Source organism: Lissotriton vulgaris, chromosome 12 (genome assembly GCF_964263255.1).
Source record: "Lissotriton vulgaris chromosome 12, aLisVul1.2, whole genome shotgun sequence".
Classification (NCBI taxonomy): Eukaryota; Metazoa; Chordata; class Amphibia; order Caudata; family Salamandridae; genus Lissotriton; species Lissotriton vulgaris.
The window spans coordinates 735,150,861-735,162,943 of NC_141700.1; the positions used below are offsets into that span (position 1 = coordinate 735,150,861).

The following is a 12,083-nucleotide window of genomic DNA, read 5'->3' on the forward strand; positions in this document are numbered from 1 at the left end:
CCTGTGGTGGGTGGGTGTGGGGTGAGTGTGGCCAGCCCTCGAAGGAGTGGCTGGTAAAACTAGTATCTGCTGAGACACTAAAACGTGTCCAGCAGGACACTATAGGGGTGCACTTGGTGGTCAGTTTGGGGTCCAGTATATGCTGAGCTCTGCGATTTCATTGGTAAGTGGCTCTGATTCACACAAACTGAGCCCAGTACCCCTGCCTGCCCCAGGGGCTCTGAAAAAGTTCCAGTACAAGAGTAAAGTATCAAGGGCAGTGACTGCTGAGAGGAGAGGGGGCAAGAAGGGGTAAAGTAAGACTGTTATGGGGAGAATAAGGGGCCAAGGAAGGCAGGGGCCGCTAAAGAGTGAGATTTCAAGTTAGAAAAAGGAAAACAGGGTCAGGTGAAGCGAAAGAGTGAAGCCGGGGTGAGGCGAGAGGGCATGGACTGCTGAGGAGGCCGGGGGAGGAGAGACTGCTGGAAATAGAGGGTGGCACAGAAGTAAAGGTGGAACAGTTAAGGGGAGATGGAGGGATAGGAGTAAAAGGAGGGAAAGCAGGGGCTACTGAAGAAAAACAAGCATTAGAAATGCAATAGGTCTCGCAGCATTAGAGTTAGTGCTTTTAGAATTGTTTATGGTTTTTTTTGTAAATCTTTAGCATGAGGTTGAGGGTGAGTGAGGGTGAGTGAGGGTGAGGGGTTGAGGGTGAGTGAGGGTGAGGCTGAGGGGTTGAGGGTGAGAATGAGTGAGGGTGAGTGAGGGGTTGAGGGTGAGTGAGGGTGAGGGGTTGAGGGTGGGTGAGGGGTTGAGGGTGAGTGAGGGTGAGGGGTTGAGGGTGAGTGAGGGTGAGTGAGGGTGAGTGAGGGTGAGGGTGAGTGAGGGTGAGTGAGGGTGAGGGTGAGTGAGGGTGGGTGAGTGTGAGTGTGAGTGAGGGTGAGTGGGGGTGAGTGTGGGTGAGTGTGGGTGAGTGTGGGTGAGGGATTGAGGGTGAGGGGTTGAGGGTGAGTGAGGGTGAGTGAGGGTGAGGGGTTGAGGGTGAGTGAGGGTGAGGGAGGGTGAGGGGTTGAGGGTGAGGGGTTGAGGGTGAGTGTGGGTGAGTGAGGGTGAGGGGTTGAGGGTGAGTGAGGGTGAAGGTGAGTGAGGGTGAGGGTGAGTGAGGGTGGGTGAGTGTGAGTGAGGGTGAGTGTGGGTGAGTGAGGGTGAGGGATTGAGGGTGAGGGGTTGAGGGTGGGTGAGGGGTTGAGGGTGAGTGAGGGTGAGGGTGAGGGGTTGAGGGTGAGGGGTTGAGGGTGAGTGGGGGTGAGTGAGGGTGAGGGGTTGAGGGTGAGTGAGGGTGAGGGGTTGAGAGTGAGTGAGGATGAGGGGTTGAGGGTGGGTGAGGGTGAGTGAGGGTGAGTGTGAGTGAGGGTGAGTGAGGGTGAGTGAGGGTGAGGGTGAGTGAAGGTGGGTGAGGGGTTGAGGGTGATTGAGGGTGAGGCGTTGAGGGTGAGTGAGGGTGAGGGGTTGAGGGTGAGTGAAGGTGAAGGTGAGGGTGAGTGAGGGTGAGGGGTTGAGGGTGAGTGAGGGTGAGTGAGGGTGAGTGAGGGTGAGGGGTTGAGGGTGAGTGAGGATGAGTGAGAGTGAGGGTGAGTGAGGGGTTGAGGGTGAGGGGTTGAGGGTGAGTGAGGGTGAAGGTGAGTGAGGGTGAGGGTGAGTGAGGGTGGGTGAGTGTGAGTGAGGGTGAGTGTGGGTGAGTGTGGGTGAGGGATTGAGGGTGAGGGGTTGAGGGTGGGTGAGGGGTTGAGGGTGAGTGAGGGTGAGGGTGAGGGGTTGAGGGTGAGGGGTTGAGGGTGAGTGGGGGTGAGTGAGGGTGAGGGGTTGAGGGTGAGTGAGGGTGAGGGGTTGAGAGTGAGTGAGGATGAGGGGTTGAGGGTGGGTGAGGGTGAGTGAGGGTGAGGGTGAGTGAGGGTGAGTGAGGGTGAGGGTGAGTGAAGGTGGGTGAGGGTGAGGGGTTGAGGGTGATTGAGGGTGAGGCGTTGAGGGTGAGTGAGGGTGAGGGGTTGAGGGTGAGTGAAGGTGAAGGTGAGGGTGAGTGAGGGTGAGGGGTTGAGGGTGAGTGAGGGTGAGTGAGGGTGAGGGGTTGAGGGTGAGTGAGGATGAGTGAGAGTGAGGGTGAGTGAGGGGTTGAGGGTGAGGGGTTGAGGGTGAGTGAGGGTGAGGGGTTGAGGGTGAGTGAGGGTGAGGTGTTGAGGGTGAGTGAGGGTGAGGTGTTGAGGGTGAGTGAGGGTGAGGGGTTGAGGGTGAGTGAGGGTGAGGGTAGGTGAGGGGTTGAGGGTGAGTGAGGGTGAGGGTGAGTGAGGGTGAGGGTGAGTGAGGGTGAGGGTGAGTGAGGGTGAGTGAGGGGGTGAGGGTGAGGGTGAGTGTGGGTGAGGGTGAGTGTGGGTGAGGGTCCTGGTAAGCGCCCTTGATCCTGGCGCCGGTGCCGGCGGTCAGCACCCGTGGGGTGGCGTATTCGGGCATGGTCCTGGCTGCTGTGCGTGCGGCGGATGGATGCAGATACTGGGCGCCCCCTTCTCCAGCCAGCAGCCTTCAGTGAAAGGAAAAGGAAGCTTCCAGTGAAACGCCGGTTAGACAGGCGGGGCTTCTCTGACGCCTCTAGGATGACGTTAGGAGCTCCATCTAAGGCACAACCTCTAAGAGCAACAAAAAAAGGACTATAGACAGGGGAGCGCCAATAGAAAGCTCGCCAACTCGGCGGCCATACAGTAATGGTACACGTTGAATGTACACGTAAAGAATGACAGGCGAAACCATATCTAAAGTCAGCATATTAAGTGATTTCAACAAGTCCTCCTGAAGACACTGGCATCCGCAAAATACATTACAGTTTCTAATTTTTTTACAAGGAATTTATAGTCAAAAGCTGATCAAAAACAGTAAGTTGACAGCGGGGTATTACCCGAGTAGTTTGCGAACCGCCGAACAATGCAGGCCTTAAAATGCTTTATGACAAATGTACCATTGAACACGTGCTTTAACACGGCGGGCAGGGGAGGGGGCGGAGAGGGGAGAGGTGCGACACGGCAGGCAGGCAGGGGAGGAGAGTAGGAGGAGGAGGGGGGAGGAGAGTAGGGGAGGCACGGCCTAGCGGCAGGCAGGCAGGGGAGGAGAGGAGGAGGGGGGAGGAGAGTAGGGGAGGCACGGCCTAGCGGCCGTGCAATCAAGTAGTGAGGGGGCGGAGCTGGGGGAGGCTGTGAGAGAGAGTAGGCGGCTGGGGGCATGTGCACGCGCATTTAAGCTCAATGCGCATGCGCATTTAAGCTCAATGCGCATGCGCATTGAGCTTAAATTTCTCGTGCACTGCAAGGAATCGCCACGATTCCTTGCAGTGTGGATAAAGAGCGGATAAGTGCCAATACTCTCGCCTTGCTCGATGCGCATGCGCATCGACAGGCGAGACCTAAAAAAGTGGGTGCATTGGAAAAGCAGGGACTGCTGAAGCTAGAGGGCGAGACGGTAAAAGCCGGAAGAACAGAGACTGCTGAAGAAAGTGGGGGGCAAATGTAAAACGGGATCTGACAAGAAGAGACAGGTGTAAGGGGAAAAACGGGAATAACCAGAGGAACGGGAGGAGAGCAGGGGCAGAGAGAGAGGAAAGGCACAGGTGCCCTGTTAACCCCCCCCCCCCCCCCCACCCCTCATACCAGTAGCTCTGCGTCTCATGCCCGTGCTTGGCTGCAGCAGGTGATGGCGCCTCCTCTGCGCGGCGTGATTGGCGCTATAAAACACATGCACACAGTAATGTAAAAGAGCAGTGGTATCACCCCCTGACGCGAAGGGCCGACGCCCCGCCCCCCAGAGGTCCGCTGGGGGTCCGCGAATGGGACGGGGAGGGGCTTCATGCTAATGATGCCGCGGCGGAGGCGCTGGACCAGGGGGGATGCGAGAGCGCGCGCTCTGCAGCGGAGACCCTCGCCTCAGCGGATGAGCCCCTTTTAGCCCCGTGAGCCCCCCATTTCCCTAGCAGACCCCTCGTCTCCCTGACAGACCCCGTCCCAGGCGGCTGAGCCCCCTCATTTACCTTTGCAGCCCCCCTGCTTGACGGCTGACCCCCCCTTCTCTCATTGGCAAACCCCCCTTCTGGCATCCCTGCCCGCACCGTTCCGTGGCGCCTGAGTCACCCGTCTCTCCTGGCACCCCCTCTCGCTGCGGCTGAGACCCCTCGTCCCTGCTGCAGTGACCGCTCTCTCTCAGTGAGAGGCACTTCTATCCAGACCCCCGTCTACCTGCGAGCCGGAGCCCTCTTTTCGTGACCAACCCTCCCTCCAGTACGAAGCCCCCTCTTCCCTTCAGAACCCCTCTCCTCTCGTGACAAAGCACCCTCTATTTTTTACTGACAGGGCAACCCCCCTCTATGTAACAAGCTCCTATCTTTGGGCGCCGAGTCCCCCCTTTTTTTGCACCAGCGCGCCCCTCTCCTCAACAGAGCTCTTTCTTCGCGAACGAGCCCCATTTTTTGAGACAGAGCACCCCCCTCTCCGCGACAGCCCATCTACCTTCAAGACAGAGCTCCAGTCCATCTTCAAGACACAGCCCTCTTCCCTTCTCACGACAGAGCCCCCTCTCCACGACAGAGCCCCCTGTCCACGACAGAGCCCATCAATCTTCACGACAGAGCCCCCTGTCCACGACAGAGCCCATCAATCTTCACGACAGAGCCCATCAATCTTCACGACAGAGCCTTTCAGACGGAGCTCACCGCCTCTTCTTCTCGCGGAGCTGCCCTCTGTGACCTGGGGCTGCAGGTGGGCGGCCAGGCTCCGCGGGTACCGGTACATCACCCGTACCCCCACCACCCCAAGCCCGTCCCTACTATTTGCCGCGGCAGCCTCTACAATTTGGACTATCCCGCAGCCACACCGCATAACACACCGACTGTTTTACAACCGTGCCTTATAAAATCCCATATTCCTCCAATCGTGGCATCAAATTCCTAGTGGACCCTCGAGCACCCCATATAAATTCCCGACTCTCCAACAAGCACCCTATAAAATCCCGCCTACCCCGCGAGCGCACCCTATGCCGCGATGCAGGTCTCCATCGCCTGCACCGAGCAGACCATGCGGAGCCGCAACAGCGACGACCGGCTGTGCGGCAACCGGCCGGCGGCCAACCAGAACGGCAGCGGTGGGGGCGGCGGTGGCGGCGGCGGCGGTCACCCCAAGTACCGCACCGTGGCCGTGGTGACGCGCAACCTCAACCACCACCTGGCCTACCACCGGGGGCCCATCATCCTGCGCGAGTCCACCGGCCGGGCCACCGGCATGAAGTACAGGTATGGGGAGGCTGAGGGAGCTCTGCAGCCGAGGGAAGCTTGCACTGCTGTCGGTGTGTGGGGTGGGCTCGCACCGCTGCCCTCCTGTGCAGTGCCTGTCCAGGGGGCGAGAGAGGGTGGCACTAGTGCTGGCTGTGCAGTGCCCTCTGTGTCAGAGGAGCTGGGACATGTGCTGTACGTGGTCCATGTGTGAGAGAAGCTTGCATTGCTGTCTGTATGTGAGGTGGGCTTACGCCGCTGCCCTCTTGTGCAGTGCCTGTCCAGGGGGCGAGAGAGGTTGGCACTGGTGCTGGCTATGCAGTGTCCCTCTGTGTCAGAGGAACTGGGACATGTGCTGTACGTGGTCCATGTGTGAGAGAAGCTTGCATTGCTGTCGGTGTGTGAGGTGGGCTTGCGCCGCTGCCCTCCTGTGCAGTGCCTGTCCAGGGGGCGAGAGAGGGTGGCACTAGTGCTGGCTGTGCAGTAACCTCTGTGTCAGAGGAGCTGGGACATGTGCTGTACGTGGTCCATGTGTGAGAGAAGCTTGCATTGCTGTTGGTGTGTGAGGTGGGCTTGCGCCGCTGACCTCCTGTGCAGTGCCTGTCCAGGGGGCGAGAGAGGGTGGCACTGGTGCTGGCTATGCAGTGTCCCTCTGTGTCAGAGGAACTGGGACATGTGCTGTATGTGTTCCATGTGTGAAAGAAGCTTGCACTGCTGTCGGTGTGTAAGGTGGGCTTGCCCCGCTGCCCTCCTGCTCAGTGCCTGCCCAGGGGACGAGAGAGGGTGGCACTGGTGCTGGCTGTGCAGTGCCCTCTGTGTGAGAGGAGCTGGGACATGTGCTGTATGTGGTCCATGTGTGAGAGAAGCTTGCACTGCTGTCGGTGTGTGAGGTGGGCTTGCCCCGCTGCCCTCCTGCGCAGTGCCTGTCCAGGGGACGAGAGAGGGTGGCATTGAGCTGGCTGTGCAGTGCCCTCTGTGTCAGAGGAGCTGGGACATGTGCTGTATGTGTTCCATGTGTGAGAGAAGCTTGCACTGTTTTCGGTATGTGAGGTGGGCTTGCGCCGCTGCCCTCCTGTGCAGTGCCTGTCCAGGGGACGAGAGAGGGTGGCATTGAGCTGGCTGTGCAGTGCCCTCTGTGTGAGAGGAGCTAGGACACGTGCTGCGAGTGCTGTGCATGTTCCATGTGGGAGAGAAGCTTGCACTGCTGTCGGTATGTGAGGTGGGCTTGCGCCGCTGCCCTCCTGTGCAGTGCCTCTTCAGGGGGCGAGAGCGGGTGGCATTGAGCTGGCTGTGCAGTGCCCTCTGTGTCAGAGGAGCTGGGACATGTGCTGTATGTGTTCCATGTGTGAGAGAAGCTTGCACTGCTGTCAGTATGTGAGGTGGGCTTGCGCCGCTGCCCTCCAGTGCAGTGCCTGTCCAGGGGACGAGAGAGGGTGGCATTGAGCTGGCTGTGCACTGCCCTCTGTGTGAGAGGAGCTAGGACACGTGCTGCGAGTGCTGTGCATGTTCCATGTGTGAGAGAAGCTTGCACTGCTGTCGGTATGTGAGGTGGGCTTGCGCCGCTGCCCACCTGTGCAGTGCCTGACCAGGGGACGAGAGAGGGTGGCATTGAGCTGTCTGTGCAGTGACCTCTGTGTCAGAGGAGACGTGCTGCGACTGCTGTGCGTGTTCCATGTGTGAGAGAAGCTTGCACTGGTGCTGCATGCAGGGCCGGTCCTAAATCAGCTTGAGGGGTCAGAGCCCTGGGGGGAAAGAACATTTGGTGTTTGTTCTTGGGGGCGGGGTGCAGTGTGACTACAGGAGATGTGAGGAAGATGGAGGAAGGCAGAGGGTAATGGGGTGCCAACAATTACGATGGGGTACCCTAAGGTCTGACTACAAGGTCTTTGACGGGACCAGATTGAGACCATGTGGGATGCACAAGCTGCTGTTCGCATGATATTAAGTGACCGGCTCCCTGCTGCGCCCCTCGGAATATTGGCACCCCGGGCCTGGGTCCAGCACGCCCATGCCCAAGGCTGGCCCTGGCTGCAGTGCTGTAACTCCTCTGGGTGTCAGAGAAGCATTCATTGGTGCTGTGAGTGCTTTCTTTATCCTTGAGTGAGAGAGTCTGGCACTGGTGGTGCGAGTGCTGTACCTGCTCCATGTGAGAGAAACTGGCTCTGGTGCAGTGAGTGTTTTCCCATGTCTGTGTATGAGAGACATGGCTGTGTGCCGTACCTGTTCTACGTACGAGAGAAGCTGGCACTGGTGCAGTGAGTGCTTTTCTTTTTCAATGAGTGAGAGAAGCTGGCACTGGTGCAGTGAGTGCTTTTCTTTTTCAATGAGTGAGAGAAGCTGGCACTGGTGCAGTGAGTGCTTTTCTTTTTCAATGAGTGAGAGAAGCTGGCACTGGTGCAGTGAGTGCTTTTCTTTTTCAATGAGTGAGAGAAGCTGCCACTGGTGCAGTGAGTGCTTTTCCTTTTCAACGAGTGAGAGAAGCTGGCACTGGTGCAGTGAGTGCTTTTCTTTTTCAATGAGTGAGAGAAGCTGGCACTGGTGCAGTGAGTGTTTTTCCTTTTCAACGAGTGAGAGAAGCTGGTACTGGTGCAGTGAGTGTTTTTCCTTTTCAACGAGTGAGAGAAGCTGACACTGGTGCAGTGAGTGCTTTTCTTTTTCAATGAGTGAGAGAAGCTGGCACTGGTGCAGTGAGTGCTTTTCTTTTTCAATGAGTGAGAGAAGCTGGCACTGGTGCAGTGAGTGCTTTTCCTTTTCAACGAGTGAGAGAAGCTGGCACTGGTGCAGTGAGTGCTTTTCTTTTTCAATGAGTGAGAGAAGCTGGCACTGGTGCAGTGAGTGCTTTTCTTTTTCAATGAGTGAGAGAAGCTGGCACTGGTGCAGTGAGTGCTTTTCCTTCTCCATGAGTGAGAGAAGCTGGCACTGGTGCAGTGAGTGCTTTTCTTTTTCAATGAGTGAGAGAAGCTGGCACTGGTGCAGTGAGTGCTTTTCTTTTTCAATGAGTGAGAGAAGCTGGCACTGGTGCAGTGAGTGCTTTTCCTTTTCAATGAGTGAGTGAAGCTGGCACTGGTGCAGTGAGTGCTTCTCCTTTTCCATGAATGAGAGAAGCTGGCACTTGTGCAGTGAGTGCTTTTCCTTCTCCATGAGTGAGAGAAGCTGGCACTGGTGCAGTGAGTGCTTTTCCTTCTCCATGAGTGAGAGAAGCTGGCACTGGTGCAGTGAGTGCTTTTTCTTTTCCATGAGTGAGAGAAGCTGGCACTGGTTCAGGGAGTGCTTTTCCTTTTCAATGAGTGAGAGAAGCTGGCACTGGTGCAGTGAGTGCTTTTCCTTCTCCATGAGTGAGAGAAGCTGGCACTTGTGCAGTGAGTCCTTTTCCTTCACCATGAGTGAGAGAAGCTGGCACTGGTGCAGTGAGTGCTTTTCCTTTTCTATGAGTGAGAGAAGCTGGCACTTGTGCAGTGAGTGCTTTTCCTTTTCCACGAGTGAGTGAACCTGGCACTGGTGCAGTCAGTGCTTTCCCTTTTCTGTGTATGAGAGAAGCTGGCACTGGTACTGCCTGTGCTGTACCTGTTCCATGAGCGAGAGAAGCTGGCACTGGTGCCGTGCGTGTTTTGCCTTTTCCATGAGTGAGAGAAGCTGGTACTGGTTCAGTGAGTGCTTTTCCTTTTCCATGAGTGAGAGAAGCTGGTACTGGTTCAGTGAGTGCTTTTCCTTTTCCATGAGTGAGAGAAGCTGGTACTGGTTCAGTGAGTGCTTTTCCTTTTCCATGAGTGAGAGAAGCTGATACTGGTTCAGTGAGTGCTTTTCCTTTTCCATGAGTGAGAGAAGCTGGTACTGGTGCAGTGAGTGCTTTTCCTTTTCTATGAGTGAGAGAAGCTGGCACTTGTGCAGTGAGTGCTTTTCCTTTACCAGGAGTGAGTGAAGCTGGCACTGGTGCAGTGAGTGCTTCTCCTTTTCCATGAGTGAGAGAAGCTGGCACTGGTGCAGTGAGTGCTTTTCCTTTTCCATGAGTGAGAGAAGCTGACACTGGTTCAGTGAGTGCTTTTCCTTTTCCATGAGTGAGTGAAGCTGGCACCGGAGCAGTGAGTGCTTTTCCTTTTCTATGAGTGAGAGAAGATGGCACTTGTGCAGTGAGTGCTTTTCCCTTTCCAGGAGTGAGTGAAGCTGGCACTGGTGCAGTGAGTGCTTCTCCTTTTCCATGAGTGAGTGAAGCTGGCTGTGGTGCAGTGAGTGCTTCTCCTTTACCATGAGTGAGAGAAGCTGCCACTGGTGCAGTGAGTGCTTCTCCTTTTCCATGATTGAGAGAAACTGGCCCTGGTGCTGCTTGTGTTGTACCTGTTCCATGTGTGAGAGAAGCTGGTGCAGTGAGTGATTTTCCCTTTCCATGAATGAGAGAAGCTGGCACTGGTGCAGTGAGTGTTTTCCCATGTCTGTGTATGAGAGACATGGGTGTGTGCTGTACCTGTTCTACGTACGAGAGAAGCAGGCACTGGTGCAGTGAGTGCTTTTCTTTTTCAATGAGTGAGAGAAGCTGGCACTGGTGCAGTGAGTGATTTCCCTTGTCTGTGTATGAGAGAAGCTAGCACTGGTACTGCCTGTGCTGTACCTGTTCCATGAGTGAGAGAAGCTGGCACGGGTGCAGTGACTGCTTTTCCTTTTCCACGAGTGAGAGAAGCTGGCACCGGTTCAGTGAGTGCTTTTCCTTTTCCATGAGTGAGTGAAGCTGGCACTGGTGCAGTGAGTGCTTTTCCTTTTCCATGAGTGAGAGAAGCTGGCACTGGTGCAGTGAGAGTTTTTCCTTTTCCATGAGTGAGAGAAGCTGGCACTGGTGCAGTGAGTGCTCTTCCTTTTCCATGAGTGAGTGAAGCTGGCACCGGTGCAGTGAGTGCTTTTCCTTTTCCATGAGTGAGAGAAGCTGGCACTGGTGCAGTGAGTGTTTTTCCTTTTCCATGAGTGAGAGAAGCTGGCACTGGTGCAGTGAGTGCTTTTCCTTTTCCATGAGTGAGAGAAGCTGGCACTGGTGCAGTGAGTGCTTTTCCTTTTCCATTAGTATGAGAAGCTGGCACTGGTATAGTAAGTGCTTTTCCTTTTCCATGAGTGAGAGAAGCTGGCACTGGTGCAGTGAGTGCTTTTCCTTTTCCTTGAGTGAGAGAAGCTGGCACTGGTGCAGTGAGTGCTTCTCCTTTTCCATGAGTGAAAGAAGCTGGCACTGGTGCAGTGAGTGCTTCTCCTTTTCCATGAGTGAAAGAAGCTGGCACTGGTGCAGTGAGTGCTTCTCCTTTTCCATGAGTGAGAGAAGCTGGCTCTGGTGCAGTGAGTACTTCTCCTTTTCCACGATTGAGAGAAGCTGGCACTGGTGCAGTGAGTGCTTTTACTTTTCCATGAGTGAGAGAAGCTGGCACGGGTGCAGTGAGTGCTTTTCCTTTTCCACGAGTGAGAGAAGCTGGCACCGGTTCAGTGAGTGCTTTTCCTTTTCCATGAGTGAGTGAAGCTGGCACTGGTGCAGTGAGTGCTTTTCCTTTTCCATGAGTGAGAGAAGCTGGCACTGGTGCAGTGAGAGTTTTTCCTTTTCCATGAGTGAGAGAAGCTGGCACTGGTGCAGTGAGTGCTTTTCCTTTTCCATGAGTGAGTGAAGCTGGCACCGGTGCAGTGAGTGCTTTTCCTTTTCCATGAGTGAGAAAAGCTGGCACTGGTGCAGTGAGTGCTTTTCCTTTTCCATGAGTATGAGAAGCTGGCACTGGTATAGTGAGAGCTTTTCCTTTTCCAAGAGTGAAAGAAGCTGGCACTGGTGCAGTGAGTGTTTTTCCTTTTCCATGAGTGAGAGAAGCTGGCACTGGTGCAGTGAGTGCTTTTCCTTTTCTATGAGTAAGAGAAGCTGGCACTGGTGCAGTGAGTGCTTTTCCTTTTCCATTAGTATGAGAAGCTGGCACTGGTATAGTGAGTGCTTTTCCTTTTCCATGAGTGAGAGAAGCTGGCACTGGTGCAGTGAGTGCTTTTCCTTTTCCATGAGTGAGAGAAGCTGGCACTGGTGCAGTGAGTGCTTCTCCTTTTCCATGAGTGAAAGAAGCTGGCACTGGTGCAGTGAGTGCTTCTCCTTTTCGATGAGTGAAAGAAGCTGGCACTGGTGCAGTGAGTGCTTCTCCTTTTCCATGAGTGAGAGAAGCTGGCTCTGGTGCAGTGAGTGCTTCTCCTATTCCATGATTGAGAGAAGCTGGCACTGGTGCAGTGAGTGCTTTTACTTTTCCATGAGTGAGAGAAGCTGGCACTGGTGCAGTGAGAGTTTTTCCTTTTCCATGAGTGAATGAAGCTGGCACTGGTGCAGTGAGTGCTTTTCCTTTTCCGTGAGTGAGTGACGCTGGCACTGTTGCAGTGAGTGCTTTTACTTTTCCATGTGTGAGAGAAATTGGCTCTGGTGCAGTGAGTGCTTCTCCTTTTCCACGAGTAAAAGAAGCTGGCACTGGTGCAGTAAGGGCTTTTCCTTTTCCATGAGTGAGAGAAGCTGGCACTGGTGCAGTTAGTGCTTTTCCTTTTCCATTAGTATGAGAAGCTGGCACTGGTATAGTGAGTGCTTTTCCTTTTCCATGAGTGAGAGAAGCTGGCACTGCTGCAGTGAGTGCTTTTCCTTTTCCATGAGTGAGAGAAGCTGGCACTGGTGCAGTGAGTGCTTCTCCTTTTCCATGAGTGAAAGAAGCTGGCACTGGTGCAGTGAGTGCTTCTCCTTTTCCATGAGTGAGAGAAGCTGGCTCTGGTGCAGTGAGTGCTTCTCCTTTTCCATGATTGAGAGAAGCTGGCACTGGTGCAGTGAGTG

At 55.1% G+C, this 12,083-nt stretch overlaps 1 protein-coding gene across 2 annotated transcripts in view; it reads left to right on the plus strand.

The window, feature by feature from the left end:
* KCNAB3 (potassium voltage-gated channel subfamily A regulatory beta subunit 3) overlaps window positions 1-12,083 on the plus strand; it is a 344,630-nt gene that overhangs the window by 168,748 nt on the left and 163,799 nt on the right. The window contains exon 1 of one of the 2 annotated variants that reach the window (XM_086946037.1): window positions 4,679-5,299. The exons of the other annotated variant lie outside the window; for it this stretch is intronic. Coding sequence (XP_086802163.1) covers window positions 5,052-5,299 — 248 coding nt within the window. The 5' untranslated portion in view covers window positions 4,679-5,051. Of the gene's footprint in view, window positions 1-4,678; window positions 5,300-12,083 lie in introns of those variants that run through there. 2 annotated transcript variants of the gene reach the window in all.